At 39.3% G+C, this 21,300-nt stretch overlaps 1 protein-coding gene across 4 annotated transcripts in view; it reads left to right on the top strand.

The window, feature by feature from the left end:
• The window catches only part of trpm6 (transient receptor potential cation channel, subfamily M, member 6), a 45,721-nt gene that overhangs the window by 7,433 nt on the left and 16,988 nt on the right, over window positions 1–21,300 (top strand). For 3 of the 4 annotated variants that reach the window (XM_034298881.2, XM_026939625.3, XM_026939629.3), the window contains exons 3-21: window positions 2,570–2,743; window positions 6,848–6,927; window positions 7,023–7,061; window positions 7,294–7,468; window positions 7,566–7,779; window positions 7,861–7,985; window positions 8,459–8,630; window positions 10,103–10,277; window positions 11,767–11,890; window positions 14,895–14,967; window positions 15,104–15,195; window positions 15,280–15,414; window positions 16,530–16,586; window positions 16,773–16,913; window positions 17,951–18,052; window positions 19,120–19,385; window positions 19,622–19,850; window positions 20,709–20,864; window positions 20,961–21,092. In XM_034298881.2, the coding sequence (XP_034154772.2) occupies window positions 2,738–2,743; window positions 6,848–6,927; window positions 7,023–7,061; window positions 7,294–7,468; window positions 7,566–7,779; window positions 7,861–7,985; window positions 8,459–8,630; window positions 10,103–10,277; window positions 11,767–11,890; window positions 14,895–14,967; window positions 15,104–15,195; window positions 15,280–15,414; window positions 16,530–16,586; window positions 16,773–16,913; window positions 17,951–18,052; window positions 19,120–19,385; window positions 19,622–19,850; window positions 20,709–20,864; window positions 20,961–21,092 (2,493 nt within the window). In that variant the 5' untranslated portion in view covers window positions 2,570–2,737. Of the gene's footprint in view, window positions 1–2,569; window positions 2,744–6,847; window positions 6,928–7,022; window positions 7,062–7,293; window positions 7,469–7,565; window positions 7,780–7,860; window positions 7,986–8,458; window positions 8,631–10,102; window positions 10,278–11,766; window positions 11,891–14,894; window positions 14,968–15,103; window positions 15,196–15,279; window positions 15,415–16,529; window positions 16,587–16,772; window positions 16,914–17,950; window positions 18,053–19,119; window positions 19,386–19,621; window positions 19,851–20,708; window positions 20,865–20,960; window positions 21,093–21,300 lie in introns of those variants that run through there. The other variant, XM_026939630.3, reaches the window with a different exon arrangement.

Here is a 21,300-nt window from a genome sequence, read left to right as displayed (position 1 = left end):
TTAAAACATTTAGCATTCAATTACAAAATACCAATCAATTTCCAACCAAGGGAAAAAACCCTCCGAATATCTGTATTGGTAATAAAATACTTGTAGTCTCAAACATTCCTAGCAAATAGCATTATACTTTTAGGACATTTTAAGGTTCCTTGATTGTTCTCTGTATGGGTAATGGTTGTGGCTTTGTAAAAAGTGATAAAGGCTCTGTTGTGGGGTTCTATACAGATTTAGAAGGACAATCTGTTAACAAACATCTGTTTAGTGTTGTAGGATGAACCTTACATACGTTAAAATAAAGTTTTAAAAAGGACCAAATTGATATTAGTTGTAACTGATTTCAGTTCATTAAGTCTGTAGGAAATATACACTGCCCGGCCAAAAAAAAAAAAAGTCACCATTTGGATTTAAATCAGCAAATACTTAAGAGCTGTTGATTGGATTATTACTATAGTGATTAATAAGATAAGATAAGATAAGATAAACTTTATTAATCTCCAAAGGGAAATTCAGGTAGTCTTGTAGATAAGTAAGAAAGAAAGTAGTAAGAGTAGTAAAAAGTAGTGAGAGTATTAGACATTAGTGAAGTAATAAAGTAATGAGAGTAGTGATTAGTCATCTGCCATTGGCTGAGGTGTTGTAAAGCCTGATGGCAGTGGGGATGAAGGATCTCCTGTATCGTTCAGTCCTGCAGCGCAGTGAGGTGAGTCGTCCACTGCAGCTGCTTCTCTGGTCCATCAGGGTGTTGTGTAGGGGATGGTCAGGATATTCCAGAATGGCCTCTAGCTTTTTCTGTGTGCGTCTCTCCACCACGTTCTCAACCTCATTCCAGTCACTGAAGAAGCTTTTTGCACCAGTTTGTCCACCCGCCTTGCATCCTTCTGCTTTATGCTGCCTCCCCAGCAGAATGCAGCATAAAACAGCACACTTGCTACTGTAGTTTGGTAAAACATATGTAGCATCTTCCTGCAGATGTCGAAGCTGTGTTTCAGCTGATGATAATTCTTTTAACGCTAACTGATGCAGTTAGTAGCTTCTCATTTCTTTAATAACCTCATTGGAAGACGTATACCATGCTCATGGAAAAGATGTTACTGTGCTTCAGAAGGGTCAAATTAGTGGCCTGCATCAAGCAAAGAAAACAACTAAAGAGATTGCTGAAACAACTGGAATTGGGTTAAGAACTGTCCGATGCATTATTAACAGCTGGAAGGATAGTGGTGAACCACCAACTTCATGGAAAAAATTTGGTTGGAAAAAGATCCTGACTGACCATGATCAGAGATCACTTAAATGCTTGGTGAAGTTAAATTGTAAAAAATAGACAGTAGAACTCATGGCTAAGTTTAATAGTGAAATTAAGAGCATTTCCACACTCACAAACTCACAGGATTAGTACTAAACAGTGGGTGGCCATAAAAAAAACCACTTGTTAGTGAGACTAATCAGGAGAAAAGGCTTCAATTTGCTAGGGAGCATAAAGATTGGACTCTGGAGCAATGGAAAAAGGTCGTGTGGTTTGATAGGTCCAGATTTACCCTATTCCTTAGTGATGGGTGTGTCAGGGTAAGAAGGGAAGCACATGAAGCGATGCATCTATCATGCATAGTGGCCACTGTACAAGCCTCTGGAGGCAGTGTTATGATCTGCGGTTGCTTCAGTTGGACAGGTCTAGGCTCAGCAACGTTATGGGGCAATAAAATGAAGTCAGCTGACTACCTAAATGTACTGAATGACCAGGTTATCACATCAATGGATTTTTTTCTTCCCTGATGGCATGGGCATAAAATCAGGGCTCAGATTGTGAAAGAATGGTTCAGGAAGCATGAGGAATCATTTTCACACATGAATTGGCCACCACAGAGTCCTGACCTTAACCCCACTTGAGATGTGCTGTCTTTGGATGTGCTGGAAAAGACTTTATGGAGTGGTTCGACTCTCCCATCGTCAGTACAAGATCTTGGCAAAAAATTCATGCAACTCTGAATGGAAATAAATGTTGTGACGTTGTATGAAGTTTTTGAAAGAGTGGCATAGCGAATGTGCACCATAATCAAAGCTAAAGGTGGTTCGATGATATATTAATGTGTGTGACTTTTTTTTTGGCCGGGCAGTGTAATATTAAGTATATTATTATATCACACAGTAAAGAACTTGCATTTAGTTGTACAATGGTTGCACAAAACAGTGCACTCCCAGTGCCAGTCCCAAGCTTGGATAAAATGTGTGTGTGTGTGTGTGTGTGATAGTTTGCCCCACATCATTCATATTATGCCATCGATAAGGTATTGCTCAACCCAAACAGTTTGATGGTGCTGTAGCATGTGATTTGGGGCACAGGCCATGAGCAGGTTTGTTTACGGTCACGCTTTACTGCTGCTCTTCACCTTTCCACCACTTGTCCTTTTGACCCTAAGTCATCTACCATCAATAGTCCTGGGCACTTTCAGTCAGTCATGCAGGAAAGTTCTGTTTTTGTTTTCTTTTAGAAACGTGTTAAAAGCATGCAGACTTGTTATGAGGGTGACTATGAAGCGCTTCTGTTAAACAAAATACCGTGTTTTTGTATTAGACATAGCAGTAAAACACAGCTTTAGGATCACCTCAGCACACACTCCAGAGTGTCCAGTTCCTTCAGAGCTTCAGAGCCACGCCCACTTTCTTTCCTGCTCTTCTCAGCGCGAGCGCCGTGGTCGCGTGAAGAATGATGACTGACTGAACACGCGCGCACACAGTCAGGATGGAGGTGAGAAAATAATTTAAATTAAATTAATAATAATTTTAAAAAAAGAACAGCTTTGGATACGATTCTTTAAGCGTGTTTAGCGCAAATAAAGTGCTTAAGAAAAAAAAAGAAGAAGAAGAAAAAAGGTCCGGGTTTTTTCTAATGTATCATAAATCAACATAGCAATAAAATACCTGCATCATGAATTGATGCATGTGTAATAAGATAAAAACAAACAAACAAACAAACAAAAAAAAATATGTGAACAGGTTAATGTTAGACTTTTTTTAAAAAAATCTAACTCATAAATCTTGTAACATGAGGTTTCAAATCTGATTTTATGTGATTTGTTTATCTTTTACTTGCTTACTGTTGGACTCTATAAAGCAACCTTAAGTTTGAGAAAGGCACTATATAGATTAAACTTAAAGTTTCATCTAAAAGATTAATCTTAATCTAAAATAATTTAATGTAAAAAAAAGTTTATAAAATGTTTTAGATTACATGAAATTATTATTATTATTATTATTATTATTATTATTATTATCGTTATTATATTGCTGTTGTTAACCATGTCAGTTTAAAAATGTATAAAATGGTGGGTTCTACAGTGTTATATATATTTTCATATTATTTTTTATTATTTGATATTTGTTAGTTTATTAAAACTTTTGACACCAAATCAAATTGCTTTAAAAGAACACTCTTTCTGCTATTTAAACTTTGGATGATTAAACAATGTGGTTTATGGTTTCCTCCTACTACCAATACTACTGCTATTACTACTACTACCATTACTGCTAATGCTACTTGTACTACCACCTCTACTACTACTTCCACTACCATTAGTATTACTACTACTACTACTACTACTGCCACACCTACTACCATTACCACCACTACTTCTGCTACTGCTATTACTACTACTTCCACTACCACTACTATTACTACTACTACTACTGCCACAACTACTACCATTATCACCACTACTTCTACTACTATTACTAGTACTACTACTACTACCTTCAATACTACTACCATTACCACCACCACTACTTTTACTACTATTACTACTACTTCCACTGCCACTACTACTACTGCCACTACTACTACCACCATTACTACCACCACTGCTATTACTTCTACTATTACTACTAGTACTGTTTGAACCTGCAATTTTGATTAGATGATTCGATCTTGGTGCCATGTACAGTGTAAAGTTGAGAATGGATTTTTTTGCACAGTAAAAGCCACAGTGTTCATACCTTCTGATCCTGTGCTCATCAGTCAGACTGGGCTGAAATCTTCTAAAGAACATCCTTGTTGGCCAGAACAAGCCTGGTGTTAGCTTTACACCAATAATTTACTGCTTTTGTTTTTGAGAGTCAGAGCAATTCTGTTTTCTGACATTTATACTGCAACATTCTACATACACAATATTGTTATTATGGGTCATCTATTGGTAAGCAGCTTTTTCAGGCAGAGTTTGTGGTCCTGAGATAAGGGCTGTCTCTAGACACCATTTCCAATGCTAAATTTAGCTAGCTGCCTAAATAGCTAGCTATTTTTATCAGCAAGAGCCAAACTTCTTAAAAGCCTAAAAACCAATTTTTGTCTATTAAAAATCTTACCAAAGATCCAAATGCTTATTATAAATCTAATTCATTCATTCATTCATTCATTCATTAGTTTTAGCCCTATTCACAGTGTTACTTTCGGACAATAACTATGACGATCACATTTGGTGCTTGGACCCCTAATAAATTCTTACCTCCGGATCTCTATAAATCGAAATGGCACAAACAAGTTTCTAGCAGGTATAATAGATGTTGATTCTCGATGTTTGTGTCATGCATAGCTACAGTATATTATCACATTGTTGTATCCTGAATTTATTTATTGTAGAAAACTTCAATCATTATATTGATGCATACGTGAATATAAAGTGAAGCTTTATACCAGCTCTAGAATGGCCAATTTGATCAGCCTGTAGGATTGCATTCCTTTTAAGTACTTCCATTTTCCTTCTTACGGGCTCACAGTGTAGGTGATATGAACCATAGCAGCTCAATTTTAAAAGCCTTCCAAACTATGTGTCATTTGTTAATTTGTTAAAGTGCTTTTTGTTTGATTGCTGTATGGCCACATGGCTAAAGCCATGTTAAAAAGTGGGATCTTCAGCCTTTGATTGAGACAGTAAGTGACTCAGCTGTATTGACAGTTTGGGGAAGTTTATTCTAACACCGTGGTGCCAGTACAGAGAAGAGTCTTGGTGCATGCCTTCCTTGTGTCTTGAGAAATTCTGGAGCCGTACTTGTGGCTCAAATGGAATGTGGTGCAGAGTGGAGTTTGATACGTAGGTGGGGACTTGTCTGTTTGTGGATTTGTAGGTGAGGAACAGTTTTTAAATATGATGCTGGCAGCTAAAGTCAAGGGAACACAGCGATGGGGTGATGTAGGAGAACCTTGGGAGATTGAAAACAAAGTGTTCAGCTGCATTCTGGATCAGTTGCAGGGGTCTGATAGCGCGTTTGCCAGTAGCGAGTTTAAGTAGTCCAATGTTGAGAGGACAAGAGACTGCACAAGCACATGATTGATTGGCCCTGAGAGCAGTGGTTGAAACCACCTGGTGTAAAGGAGTACAGGAGAAGAACAGAGAATGATAAGTGGTTGGCCACAATTTAAGGTTGTGCTGAAGAAGCCAACCTCCTGTAAAGAAGCCACACTTTCCAGAGCAGGCACAGGTTCGCTTTAGCAGAACGATATGTGTCTGCTTATCTGTTGGTCAGTCCGAGTCACTCGGTAGGTCATTGGACCGAGTAATGGTGTATGCAGTCTCCCAGGTCATCAGAGACTCACAGTGTGTAAGGACCATGACCCAATCTCCAGGCTGAAATTTACTATGTTGAATGACAGGCGCCTGTAGCTCAACCCTTCTTGTGCTGATCTTGTACCAAGAGTCCAGTTTTTCCAATGTCCTTGCATTTGTTGAATCTCAGACAGATAGGGGGGACAGTTGTGGCCAACAGGCTTCATTGAATATGTCAACCAGGCATAGCAGCTTTGGCTGAAGACTTGATTGAATTGGGCACCAATAATGCATAGCAGAGTAGGAGGCATACCATTCAGGGTTGGATTTAAGAACATTAAATCTGGGGTTGGTGGTTTGAGGTAGTGCAGGTGATATATTTTGTCGAGCTTATATGGTAAATATCATGCTGTAATCGTGCTTCTGAAAGTGGAGTTCATACGTGCTGTGCTTGAGACAGTGAGGCAGTCTAAATCTTCAGTGTCTGTTTTTTGGGGGGAATCTGTAAACTTGTAAATCTGTAAAGCATGAAGGAGAGCATCGCTCCCTACTACACAGGTCATAATTTTCTGAAGCTGAATAATGTAACAACTGAGATGGCTTCGTCTAATTATGGCCCTTCCAGCGCAACCCTGACCCTGCCTTGGGTCCAAGTGCATTTGTTGACATTAATCGAGCTGTCCAGAGAGCCTTTGTGGGTGCTCTCATTAGTGCTGATTCTGTGCTGCCATGGATTCGGATGTGGCAATACCTCTTCATGAAGCCTTAGGTCTTTCTGTAGATGCTGACTCAGCAATATTGGTGTATACCAATGCTGTTTAGCATTCAAATGTTATTATCCTTTGCAAAAGTTTGTATCAGGAATGATAGTGTTTTCATTGTGCAGTTATGTAATGACATATTCATTAAGAGTAATACCTGTACATCACACCCATATGTGGTTCTTCCTCAAACAGTTGCCACAAAGTTTGAAGCACAGAATTGTCTATAATGTCTTTGTGTGCTGTAACATTACAATTTCCCTTCACTGGAACTGAGAGGCCCAAACCTGTTCCAGCATGACAATAGCCCTGTGCACAAAGTGAGCTCCATGAAGACATGATTTGCCAAGTTTGGAGTTGGGAAACTCCAGTGGCCTTCATAGAGGAGGTTATTATAACAGCAAAATCGTATTATTATAACAGCAAAATCAATTCAAAAATCACATATGGGTGTGATTGGTCAGGTGACCACATACTTTTGCCCATATAGTGTATAAAGTGACTAAAGTAGCACTGCCATTTAGGCCACTTTATTAACCCACTTTTTTATTCTAGTCTGGAAAGTCGTGGATCCAGACGACCTTTTATAAGAGGGAGTGTGTGAAGTTTTTACCAGCGTCTAGGGACCACCACAGGTATGTTTCTTGTTTGTGTGCTTTATTTGACAGTTCCTCTAGAGTTTGTTGAATTTCTATTACATTTTAACTGAAGCCTGTTCTTTATTTTTCAGGTGTTTCCCTGTTTGCCATGTTTGCCAAAACCTAGTCAGGTATGAACTCAATGATTGGTTTTTTTTTTTTTAAATTCCCATTATTACAGTACAATTAGGTGATTTCCATGCTTTTATTTACAAGCGTGTGGTTTTGTTTATTGTATCTGTTGGTTTTAATGTTTCTATTTACGTGTTACAGATGACACCTTTAGGCTAATGTAACAATTGTAAAATTGGTAGGTAAAACAAGTAGTATTTATGTACAGATTTCCATCTGTCGTTCTCTCAGATGTTGCTGTGGGAGGCTAATCGGCGAGCATTCAGAGCTCGACTCCAGTTCTTGGCTCCCTCCCTCTGGGGAAGAAGAGGTGTGGTGTGTTGTTCAGCACACCAAAACCAGCCCCACTGATGCATTTGGCTCTATCGACTTCCAGGGCAGCAACAAGTGTTCCTGCCGTGCTAAGGTTCGCTAAGCGCAGGAATGAATGTTGTGTGTTTGTGTGATCTCTTGAAAATACATAATTTGTGACTTGCTACTACACACTGTTTTTTCCCCCAAAGTATGTGCGTTTGTCCTGCGATGCTAAACCCGAGGAACTTCGCTGTTTAATGCTGCGAGAGTGGAACATGGCTCAGCCCAAGCTGCTCATATCAGTGCATGGAGGAACAGACAACTTTTCCTTACCCCCGAGAGTGGGCCAGGCGTTCAGCAAGGGCCTCATCAGGGCTGCCGAGACTGCAGGGGCCTGGATTTTCACTGATGGCTTCAATACAGGTATGTGTGTGCTTGTTTGTCCTTCCTACTTCCATTTACGTGTATATATAATTGGGTTAATTTTATCTTTCTTTTACTTAGGGGTATCGATGTATGTTGGAGATGCTGTGAAAGTCTATGGTACACACGAACGCAGGAAGAGAGCTGTGATTGGTATCACGCCATGGGGGCTTATTGAGAACCATACTGACCTCATAGGACGAGACGTGAGCTTTTTACAATCTCATAACAATAATGCTGGGAGATGATAATAATTGAGTTTCTATTTGATAATCAGATTTTCAGAAATGTAACTAGGAATTAAAGATCAGCGATAGGGTGGTGTAATGTGGCCTGCTGCATTGCAAGTGGAGTTGCTGATACCACCCTGAAGTTGATTATTTTCCAGCATGTCCAGCATTATAACAACATGTTCCAAAGTGTATTATTCATCTTATACTACAGCAATTTGCAATACTGTTCTTCCAGTAAAACACAACTGGTACATGAATTAGTGTATACCTTCAACATAATTCACAATAATCTATGGCAAATTTATGACAACCCTAAGATAAACATTATCATCTAACTTTCATAATGTTAACTGAATGTCTGAATATACATTGAGTCAATAGAATCACATGTTAGTGTTATCATGTGTTGTTAAATGTGTTATTATTACACCCCTGTGGCGCACCAGGTCCTGAGGCACTACCAGACTCTGGGGAATCCACTGAGTAAGCGCTCCAGTCTTAATCCCCTGCACTCGCACTTCCTGTTAGTGGATGATGGAAGTCTAGGTAAATCTGGAGGCCAGCAAGAGCTGAGGAGAAAGTTGGAGAGGCATATCCACCGGCAGAGGATCCACCCCAGTGAGTGTGTGTGTGTGTGTGTGTGTGTGTGTGTGTGTGTGTGCGTGCATGTATATGAACAGAGACTATACTCTTAGTGGGTTGCCTAAGGGTTCGTTGGCTAATTAATGTTACTTAGCTTCCAAAAGGGTTCTACTTGGAACCCTTTATAAGAGGGATACACTCTGTTGTAGGATTCTAAACAGAAACATTAATCACTTCAGCAAGGGCACCCCTTAAGGGTTCAAAATTTTCTAAGTGTGTAGAAGAACAACATATCCACCGGCAGAGGATACAACACAATGTGTGTTTGTATGAGTACGATAAACAGTCCTTAAGCTGTGGATTCTTAAGAATCCAGACATTGCTTAAGATTAAAGTATTCATTAACTGAGAATCCTCAATAGTGAGTCTGGGTGTGTTAATGATTTAACCTGAATATGAATGCATTATTTGGCATGAACAGATAATGTGTTCTAAACTTATACAAGTACAGATATGAAAAAGAGGCTCACTATTCTGGGTTTTTTTTTTTTAGAAATTTTGCCAGGAAGGTTCACAGGGCATCTGGTTGAGACTAGAGGTGTGCATCGGGATCCCACTGGGTGCAGCAAAAAAGTCAGGAGGTTTTTTTTTTACTTTTGTGTGGGCATGAGTGAGTGACTAATAATGTGACTAATTATTAATGTGAATGATGCATTTACAGCGTTCTTTCCTCGTCTTTAGTAACTGCCTGATGGATAAATTCAGCATTTGCCTGATGGATAAATTCAGTAGTTTTTAGGCATACATTTTGGGAAACCAAAATATGACAAACAAAAATAGGATTGTAAAAAAAAAAACAGGTACAAATAGGTACGTGGGCAGGTATAAACGTACAGGATTGAAAAAAGCAGCACTGTGTGCGTCTTGGGTTAAATCCAAATACAGCTTTGGATATTTGGAGCATTATACAGATACATATACAGGTACAGTTATTGGCATTACTTTACACCCCCAGTGTGTGTTAATAATGGGTTGCTGGTGTAATGTACTTGTTTTATGAGTAATTATGACCAACTAGCCCAACAAAACTTTGAACACGTCATAAGAGAGTTCAGAAGGATGCAAAAAACTAGTCCAACTTAAAAGCTTAATAGTACTTGAAACTCTAATCTTTAATAGAACTGAAGGAGGTATAAAGTGTAATTCTTTATAAACTGAAAAATAAACTGAATTTCCTACATTGCGTTTATTTCCTTGGACAAACAGCAAGTTCATGTAATCAGGCTTAGTTGGAGAATCTCCCAGAACTCCCAGGTCAATGTGAACATTTGTACCCAGACGGAAAGTGGTAATTACTGGTTGTTATTCCAGTATTCCACTTTATGTGATGTGAATGCAGGATTATATTGTTGTTTAAAATGTATGTTCATGGAAGATGTATGTATTCTGATATGTTTGCATGTATGTATGCATGTTTGTGTATGTATGCATGTTTTTTTTTTTTTCAGGACTGGGTCAGAGAGTTCCCCTGGTGTGTGTGGTGGTTGAGGGGGGTCCTGCAGTGCTCTCCACCGTGCTGGAGTATGTGAGCAGGTCTCCTCCTGTGCCCGTCATTGTGTTTGAGGGCACCGGCCGCGCCGCAGACCTGCTGTCTCTCATCCACAAACAGACAGCAGCGGACAGGTGGGGGTTCAGAAAATATTACACTTTGAGCCATAAGTCAGATCAACACAGCTAAGTCTTATATATGTAGTAGGTGTTTTACAAACTAATATTTGTAAATGTCCAGTTACATAAAATTCAGCAAGTTAGGCTGATAAATGAACTCAAACTGTGGTTTACACTGACCAATATACTACACTGTTATAAAAAAATGTTGTCTGTCATTTTTCAGTATAAAATCGAATGTAAATCCAACAATAATCAACAATATGAGAAATTTCTCTGCAGTATCCTGCAGATTAGGGACTGGAAGAGAACGTTTAAAATTTCGTGAATGCAGATCATCTAGAAAAAAATTTCACGTTACGACTCTTGTGTGGTTTCTAAGGTTTATAAAATGAATTGACACACTGTCACATATGACACACTGTCACATTGTCATATATATACATGACACGGATGTGTCCAAGTAGGCAGAGCTTAAAGACTTCTTCGTTTCAAGTTGCAACGTTTCAGGTAATGCACTGAACCTGAGTGTACAGTAGCAGTGAAAAAAATCACTGTTCCTTTTGACGTTTGACATTTGAGATATTAAGTTTACTACTACAGTTAAAGAGAAGACATGTTTTAGATGTAATTTTTCCAAAAGCCAGAAAAACAGTCGATGTGACCAAAATTGTTGTTTATACCTGTAGTGTTTTGCCTTAAATAACAATACAGAGACATGTGTGTATTACATGTGTTACACCTGTCTCTGGGGAGTGTGTATCTTTTCCCTGATGGATGCAGCTCAAATTTCTGCGTGTTCTTCAATCCTGCTGGCAGAATAGCCGGTCTGATGGGGTCGTAACAAGCATTTATGGAAAGTTTGCATGTAGAAATGCCCAAGACAGTAGTCTGCATAATTGTTTTGTGAAATGTTACAATATCACTTAATATTACATTTGAATTAATTCTCCCATGTTGATCTATTTTCACTTGGCTTAACGGTTTCCTACAATGCCGTCTAACTACCTGTTGATAGTTGTGCAGTAAGATTTAGCCTTCACTTCATGTCTACCTAAAGAGAGCGATGCAGCAGTGCTTTAGTCCTTTAGTCTGTCCATCTTTCTCACCTCCTCATCTGTACACTCTTCTCAAACAGTTCAGCTTCCAAAGCCTCAACTTTCATGCTAATACCACCATCACGGTCATTGCACTTGTCAACTAATAGATCCCCAACTAGCCGAACCACGTCTCTGCCTTCACTGCATCATATAGCTGCATTGCATTCTGGGATTTTGTGTCCAACGTTTGCTGGAGCTTTCCTTTAATGTATGAGCTGTTCCCAATTATTTGAGCCTTACCTAAAAAATGTAAACATATTTTTTTGTAAGTATCCACTTAATATCATCACAATTGCTTTTAAGAGAAACTCATTACACAAGCCTAGTCAGTGGAAACGGAGTGATGCGAACCACTGACCATTCACTTTCCCTGAAATGGATAAATGTTTATTTATGTCCTGTAGGGAGCTGGATGTGAATATAAAGGAGGATTTCCTGCAGCGCATTGAGAATGTGTTTGGTGTTGTGAGAACGAAGGCTTATCAGCTCTTCGCTCTGCTTAAACATTGCATGGAGCACAGAGAAGCGGTGAGTAACTAGGAAATGGTGAGGTGCATATACTCACCCCACCATTCATTTATTTAACCATAATTTTCTTCACACAGGTTAAATGTGTTAGGAAGTACATAAAAATAACTGTGAAACTTAAAAGAGCATTAGGCAAGATTTGTCAAAATGAGTCAAGTTTAGGTCTCATTTCTTCTTTCAGGCCACCCCCATTCCCACCCGTGTGCACAAAGCTTTGCCCTCAGAACCTGGCCCATACTGGCGAGAGTTAGCATGCTAACTAGAGTTGGCAACTTGAAACCCAAGTTATAACACTATAAACACATAATGATAAACTCATAATGATTGGGGCGTTGGGGAGTGTCTGACAAGAGGACCATCCAAACACAAACATTCACTCCAGACTGTAACACAGTTGTCCAAAATTGAGTTTTCTCAGTCACATAAGACACTTACACTGATCAACCATAACATTAAAACCACCTGCCTAATATTGTGTAGGTCCCCCTTGTGCTGCCAAAACAGCTCAGACCCGTCGAGGCATGGACTCCACTAGACCTCTGAAGGTGTGCTGTGGGATCTGGCACCAAGACATTAGCAGCAGATCCTTTAAGTCCTGTAAGTTGCGAGGTGGGGCCTCCCTGGATCGGACTTGCTTGTCTAGCACATCCCACAGATGCTTGTTCAGATTGAGATCTGGGGAATTTGGAGGCAAAATGTTTGTCATGTTCCTCAAACCAATCCTGAACAATTTTTGCAGTGTGGCAGGGCGCATTATCCTGCTGAAAGAGGCCACTGCCATTAGGGAATAGCGTTGCCATGAAGGGGAATACTTGGTCTGCAGTAATGTTTAGGTAGGTGGTATGTGGCAAAGTAACATCCACATGAATGCCAGGACCCAAGATTTCCCAGCAGAACATTGCCCAGAGCATCTGCCGGCTTGCCTACTTCCATTAGTGCATCCTGGTGCCATCTCTTCCTCAGGTATGCAATGCACACGCACCCGGCTGTCCACATGATGTAAAACTAGGTCACCTTCTTCCATTCTTCCATAGTCCAGTTCTGATGCCCACATGCCCATTGTAGGCACTTTTGGTGGTGGACAGAGGTCAGCATGGGCACTTGCCAAAATCGCTCGGATCCTTACGCTTGCCCATTTATCCGGCTCCCAACACATCAACTTCGAGAACTAACTGTTCACTTGCTGTAATATATCCCACCTCTTGACAGGTGCCATTGTAACGAGATAATCAATGTTATTCATTTTTACCTGTCAGTGGATTTAACGTTATGGTTGATCGGTGTATAGATTTGATCATAATTTTATTGTGAAATATTTTTTGACACAATCTCAATGATTTAAAATAATCAAAATTACAAACTGTCCCAAATCTGACCCCTTGACATGGACAATTCTGTATCTTTACATGAGGATAGACACAGTTACATAGAGAGTAGACATACAGATAGTAGAAAATAATTACAAAGCAACTTTTAGTTTCACTCAATTCAAGAATATATTTAAAATTGTGACTTAAAATTATAAATCCACGTTTAGCTGATTAAAAAACACTTGGAATTCTGTTTTTTTTTGTTTTGTTTTTTTTTTGGAATAGTGGTTATATGCCTATGCACAGGGGTTTAGTGTTTCCATCAGGAAATTGAAGGTTTTTTTTCTTTTCTACCCTTTATTTCTGCTGCTCTGAATCATTTCTTTTATCTGTATAACTGATCTCTACATATAATATCTATTCTGATTATCATTAGCAAACTCAGGAAATTCCCAGTGATCTTATTACAGCCTTGTGTCTGTCTCTTTCTCTCTCTGTGTGTTTTCCTTCTATTGTTCTCTCTTGTCTGCGTTTCTTTTCTTTTTTTTTTTGTTTAATAATAAACAGCAGTTGTTGTGTCTGCATGTTGGATATCTCACCAGGTGCACCTGTGTCTTTGTACTTACTGTCCTTTTTCTCCTCTGTGTCTCTCACTAGCACTACAGAGTTAAATATTACAGTGTTTTGAAAACCTCTAACTCAGTGTGAGGGCCTAATGGACCTAATGTGTTCTGTGAGTGGAAAGTTCAAAAATAAAAAGCTCTATGGCTGTAACAAATAGCCAGAATATTAATGTACATATTAAAATAATGAACCTAATGTTTGAAAGGTTTGATTATGTTCACAAAATAAATCTGTGATAAATCACAGACGACTTGAAAACTTGAATCAAACAAAGTTTCTGTTCTGTACAGTTTTGTGACTCTTCAGTACCAGGAGTAAAAATCGCTGGCCTTAATTTAATCATGTTTCATATTTCATCAACTTATCACACACTTCTCAGTTTCACTGTTTCTCTTGCTTTATCATCGTTTATGCCTTTTCTCATCCTTCCGCCACTCTCTACCTTTCTCTGTGTGTGCATCTGTGTGTGATGGTAAATATTAGCTGTTTGGGGGATGTCTGATGTATATCTGTGTCAGCTCTGAATGTAGTTCTTTGGTATCTATGGCTTGGATCATATACATCAGACTCACAGCAAAAACCCTGACTTGAGAAAAACCTGAGAAGATTGCTGAATTACGAACTGTGGATAGCAAACACGTCATATACAGTATGTTTGTGTAATGTGTGTTTAGTGATGTGTGTGTTCTTCCATCCAGCCACAGGATTTGCGAATAGGAAATGGCTAAAATAGAGCATGTACGAAATTCGGCGCTGTTTGGGTGGTGTTCATTGGTTTTTCATTTCGGAATTATATGCAAATGAGATGTGCCACTAAAAACAAAAATAAAATATGTTGCCAATATGTTCCATTTAGAGGAGTTTTTTTTTTTGCTCAGCATGTCTTGCATATATTATACCTTTACATAGAATATACTCACTACTCTCTTGGAAAAATGTTCAAACTACCTTCAAAACCCTAAAGCGTTCTTTGGTCTATTCCTCTGGGGATAGACTACATATTAGCTCTTTGAGGAAGCTAATACCCATTAACTATCCAAAGAACCCTGACCTTTTTTTTTTAATTTCAGATCACCATTTTTGACTCAGAATCAGAGGACCATTTGGAAGCAGATGTGGCTATTTTGACAGCTTCACTAAGAGGTATAGGAATCGCAGTTTAATTCTCAGAAGAACAATACTTTTGTTATATATGCAAACAATACTATGCAAACAGCCTTAGTTTATCTTGGTTTAACTGTTCTTCTTTATGTTAACCCATGATGCATTGTGTTATAAGGCACACCAGCAGACAAATTAAGCATTACACTGGCCTGGGACAGAGCTGACATTGCTCAGCAACATGTACTGGTATATGGACACCACTGGAAGGTGCAGTATGATGTACAGGATATAACGGAATAGCATGATGTGATAAGAGTTGTGCTAATGCAGTGCTGTGGTGATGTATTGAAGGTGGGGGCCCTGGAGCACGCCATGCTGAACGCCTTGCTGATGGACCGGGTCAGTTTTGTGAAGCTGCTTATTGAGAATGGCGTGACCATGAAGCACTTCCTGACAGTGTCTCGCCTGGAGGAGCTCTATAACATGGTAACACGTTCAGTACAGTTCACTTAATTATTCTGTAGGGGTTCCAAAGACTAGTGACCTAGCCGACGAATACATTCGCTAGTCGCTTCTGTGGACATATCGACTATTAAGAGTGGTACAAGAAGGCAGCTAAATGTTCTTTGTTATTCTTATAATATATCACACTAGAGGCCTGCAATTATTTTTGTTTTTCTTTAAGGCTATATAAAAATTTTAATAATAACATCCTTGCACTGTAGAGTAATGAATTCTGTTGTGACCAGTGCTGTGCATTGCTGTAGCATTCGGTACGGATGCAGCTCCTGACTCGTTTTCAGATGCTACTGATGCCAGACTTGAACATAGTGGTTCAAATCTCATGATGAGTCATTATCAGCCTGAAAAAAACAGACGCTGCTGTAGACATGGCACCTCCATCCAAGAAAGGCTGTTTATTAAATTATAAGCAGGACTCAAGCTTACGGACACAAGCTTCCATGCTGCGCATTCTCAGTTTCAGAATTAACAATTTCAGCTGAGAAAACAGGCACATTTTAAAAAATGTTATATCCTTAAGTAGTATATGATACAAAGATTTATTGTCCACTAATAAAATAGCCTAAAAATAGCAATGTCATGAATCAGTTTTGCATTGCTTAACTATGGAAAAGATGACTAGTCGATTACTTTTTTGTTACTAGTTGAATAGTTACTATTACTAATAGTTACTATTTATATTCTATGAGATATTGCAGTGGCACTGCTTGCACAGGACTCTGTAGAAGTACAAACAGAAAGACTAATCTCTTTGCTTTTCTTATCCGAATGAATACATAAAGCAGAGCTGTCTTGCATGTAACACTGTTTTAATATTACCACTGTTTCCTTGTTAAAGGTTATTTTAATAATTTACAGTATTTGCTGAAATGAAGTAAGTTTGATGAAATTTTGAAACTCAGTGAACACTCATCTGTATACATCTGGAGGAGTAATTGATTTGATTATATTTCTATAAAAAATACGAATGTTTCTTTTTTTGTTCGATATTGAAAAATTGCTTGATGTTATACAGATACAAAACCTACACTTTTACCCTCATCAAGCTATACTATACAAATTGTTTCTTCCCTTCACAGAAGCACCAGGGCTCCTCAGATCACTTCTTACGCCATATCATTGAGGATGCCAAACAGGTAGGAGTTAAATAAAACATTAGTTAAAGCTACTTTCAGTGTATTTTAGAAATGTTGTCCCAGGTTAATAACATGACTTGCATACTTGTGATGCCACCTTTATTATGAGGAACTAGATTGAAAGCCAATTATTACTTTGTTTAGAGATTACCATTAAATGCTATTTTGCCTTTGTGTCATCTCCAGTGCCGCCTTCCTGGGAAATATAAGATCTCTCTGATCGATATTGGTATGGTCATTGAATATTTGATAGGAGGAGCTTATCGGAGCACATACAGGAGCAAGAGCTTCAAAGCTGTATATAACCGAATTCACAGTGAACCGAAGGTCTGTCCATAAACACCGCTCATCCTGCTCAACCTACTCAACCTTCATAAAGAGTAATGTTATGCACACTTAGTAAGGACATAATACTGAAATTGCACACATCGCTGTTCAGACCTTAAACCTAACATCATTCCCGAGATGTTTTGATATTAAGTCACATGGTGACCATACTATAAAAAAATAATTTGTAGTGGCAGACATTTCCTTTGGAAACTTCTCAGGAGTTCTGATACGTTCTGATTTATGAATGACCCAGTTTTCATCTCTCTCCCCTATCAATCACAGCGACACTAGCCAATCATGGGCATCTGTGAGCTCAGTGCATGCAGAACGGGGTGGATAGTGCTTTCCTCCAAGTGTGTTACACTGGCCCGTGACACAGCATGAACAGCAGTTTGAAAAGATGCGCTTGGCTGGCTTCATGTGTCTCAGAAGAAGCATGTGATAGCCTTTACCCTCCTAGATTGGTAGCTGTCAAATGATAGGGGAGAGGTAGCTAGTGGGTGAGAATTGGACACGAAGAGGAACAGGGAATGTCTGTCATTACTTGTGGCTTTTTATAGTATGGCCACCGTGTGACTTAATGTCAAAAGATCTTGGCATGTGTGCACATGTGTACAAGAAGGTGTCCAGGTATTAAAACATCACTCCTGGCTTGAGCTTAAGCGTTCTTCAGAATTTAGGCAAGAGTTATGCACATGGGGTGGAGTTTGTCTAATCAGAGATGTGTCTATATCTGATTCTGACTTCATGCAGGTAATTTGCATAATCTGAATGGAAAGCACAGAAAACAATCAGTAGTGAAACCGAACAGTGAATACGCCCAACTTTAATTTAAATACAGCCCAAACAGGAAAAGATTTATAAGCAGAATTTGCCATTATAACTCCACACTTGACCATTTTAATTACCACATATCCAGATTTTTCACATATCATTAATATCAGGGTTATATATAGTAGTTATCCAAGTAATAATTTATAATATGCCATAGATGTAATAGAACTGTTTTATTGAGCTGTTGCCATGTTGGCTAGGAAGACAGTCGGGAGCATTCAGCATCCAGAAGGACTTGCACAGAGCCAGCTGATCAACCACAGCCTCAATTCTACAGAACTGCAGATCCTTACAGACGGAAGGTCAGTCAAATGAAAAAAAAAAAAAATCCTCACGGTGAATCACAGGCATAATAATCAAATGAAATATTTATTAATTCAGTGAAACACTCAATTATTTAGTTTGCTGGTTTATTGTAATACATGACACGAGATGTCAGTCTGAGAAAATAGAAAATACTACAAACCATCACCAGCTAGTACTAACCAAGTGAGCCATCACTTCACGTGAGACTGTGGTAACTCTGGACAGATTGGCTCTGCAGCGTTTCAAGTTGGTATGGCATTGATAGGCAAGGCTTGGTCTACAGAGGCAACATGACAAGAACTTCCAAGTGACATAGATCATTTGTAGGTAACAGCACACACTATATGGCCAAAGGTTTGTAGACACCTGACCAGTCACATCCATATGTGCTTGTTGAACATCCCATTCCAGATTTATTCCCCCTTTTGCTGTTATAATAACCTCCACTCTTCTGGGAAGGCTTTCCTCTAGATTTTGGAGCATGGCTGTGGGGATTTCTGCTCATTCAGCTACTAAGAGCATTAGTGAAGTCAGGCACTGATGTCAGGTGAGGATGCCTGGTGCGAAGTCAGTGTTCGAATTCATCCCAAAAGTGATCATTGAGGTTGAGGTCAGTGCACAGTGCAAACCACTCGAGATCTTCCACACCAACCTTGACAAACTATGTCTTTACGGAGCTTGCTTTGCGTACAGGGGCATTGCCATGCTGGACATTTTGGGGCCACTTATTTCCAGTAAATGGAACTCTTAAAAGTCCAGCATACAAAGACATTCAGGAAGGCCCACATATGGGTGTAATGGGACAGGTGTCCACATACATTTGGCCATATAGTGTAGTTCTGGGTTCAGGGTTCTGGAGCTCCAGAGTGGGTTGCTAAAGTAGGTACAATGTTAGGTTGTGGCTGCTGGGAACCTGGCAGAGATTAACTATGCTCGAATAGCAGTGAGTGGGACTTTTAATAGCTGATGAGCAGGAGTCTCAGAGGTCATCACCCAGTCCAGGCAGAGGTGCTGCATAAATAAAACTTTTTCATATGTATGTATTTTTTATTTTATGTTCTAGATGAAATCAGAATCTGTGCCTAATAACATGGAGGCAGTGGTGGCAGAGCTGGGCAGCTCGTCCCTGTTTGTCTACAGTTTCAATGACCTGTTTGTGTGGGCAGTATTGAAGCGGCGGCAGCAGTTGGCACTCTTCCTGTGGCAGCATGGCATGCAGGCCATGGCCAGAGCTGTGGTGGCATGTAGGCTGTACCAGGCCATGGCCAGCGAAGCCAAGGAAAGCAACATGGATGACAGCATTATTGATGAGCTCAAGAAAAATTCTCTGTCAGTTTCTATTTGTTTTTTTTTTTAGATTGTATACCAATATGAAATAAATACACTGTTTTGTTGGTTATTTTGGATAGATAGATAAAGGAACCATGCTCAAAGTAAATATTGCCAAGGCTGTCACAATTTTAACTCTGAAGAAGTGTGGCTAAGACATTAAAATCTGAAGATTTTTGATTTGACCGTTCCCTCATTGTAGAACAAGTGTGATGTCTGTGTGTCTTTTCTTCAAGAGAGTTTGGCCAGCTTGCTGTGGATCTACTAGACAAGGCCTTCAAGGAGAATGAGCGCATGGCCATGAAGCTGCTGACCTGGGAGATGACTGATTGGAGCAACTTCACCTGTCTGCAGATGGCAGTGGCCTCGGGCCACAGGCCCTTCGTGGCCCACTCATGCACCCAGATGCTCCTCACCGACCTGTGGATGGGCCGCTTGAACATGAGGAAGAACTCCTGGTTAAAGGTCTTGACTATTGTGCCGGTGTTCAAATGTGTTCTTGTCTTAACTCTGTGATGCTCTTTGTGGTGGAACATGAAGGATTAGTAGTATCATAAAGCTAATGTAATGTACAAACTCAAAGCCAACTTCTCTGCACACAGTGTTGGCCTTTGGGTTCAGAATATTACATTATTATATAAATATGATATAAATATTAAAATTATATAAAACAATTAATGAGGAGAATGAACAACTGTAAAGAATAAGATGACCATTTTAGAGACTTTCCAACAGTTACAAACAGCTATACATTGTCAGAAATTAAGGGTACTAAATGGTAACTTTACTTGTCACTGGGGAGGTACCATTAAGGGTACATCTGTTGTACCTTTAGTGTGTCTTTTACCTGGTAATGTGAACATAATGTACCTTGAAAAATGATTTACAGTACATAATTGGACTTTAAGGACCACTTTTATACCTTTTAAAGTAATGTTTTAAAGGTACACTAAGTAAAAGATGCACACTAAAGATACAAAATATGGTAAGAAAGGTACAGTTTTGTAACCTTTTTCTACTGACAGTGTAGCATACCAAGCTCATCAGCAAATGATAGTGTTTACTGGAGAATGTATGTAGATACAAATCTCAATCCCACAATATCAATACTAGCCTCTTTGTCACTATAAATGTGTTTTAGTGCTCTTCTCCAATGAACAAATATATTAGACCTTATTCGTGGCTCTATTAAAGTCAAGGAGATTTCCTTTCGTATTTCAAAATCTATGTTAGTGTCCTATAAAAATTATAGTGACAATTTCAAAGAAAAATATTTTGTGTGCACCATTAACTAGTCACCATTATTCTGTTTTTTTAACGCAGATCATTTTGAGTATCCTGCTCCCCGTGGGCATCCAGCTGCTGGAGTTTAAGAGCAAGGCCGAGATGTCCCACGTGCCTCAGAGTCAAGAGGCCATGCAGTTTGGGAGGGACACCGGGAGCTTTGGAGAGCCAGAAACTGAAGATGTGATGCAAGCAGTGAGAGAAACATCTCATCATTGTTTTTCCTTACTCAGTAGCTGATAATTGGCTGTACAATACTGATATGTTCTGGCGGTTTGTTCTTTTCTGAAGGATGAGAGTGATGCGGAGAGAGGGAGGAGCCGTGTGAAGCACAGACCAGGCCTTGTTGCATGGTGGTTACCGTGGTCCAGGAAGGTCTATGACTTTTACAATGCGCCTGTGGTCAAATTCTGGGTACACACTGTAAGTCTCCTACCTCTTACCTAAGATAACTCCTCTCTTGCTCTCTCTCTCTCTCTCTCTCTCTCTATATATATATATATATATATATATATTTCCCTTAATCTGTCTGCTTCTCTTACTTTCTTTCTGCATGTCTCCATCCATTTATCTGTCATTTATTCCCATTATTCTCACTTTCACTTTTTGTCTGCCTGTCTATATTTATTCT

The sequence above is a fragment of the Pangasianodon hypophthalmus genome, chromosome 24, assembly GCF_027358585.1.
Source record: "Pangasianodon hypophthalmus isolate fPanHyp1 chromosome 24, fPanHyp1.pri, whole genome shotgun sequence".
Classification (NCBI taxonomy): domain Eukaryota; kingdom Metazoa; phylum Chordata; class Actinopteri; order Siluriformes; family Pangasiidae; genus Pangasianodon; species Pangasianodon hypophthalmus.
This window is presented reverse-complemented; position numbering and strand designations above follow the sequence as displayed.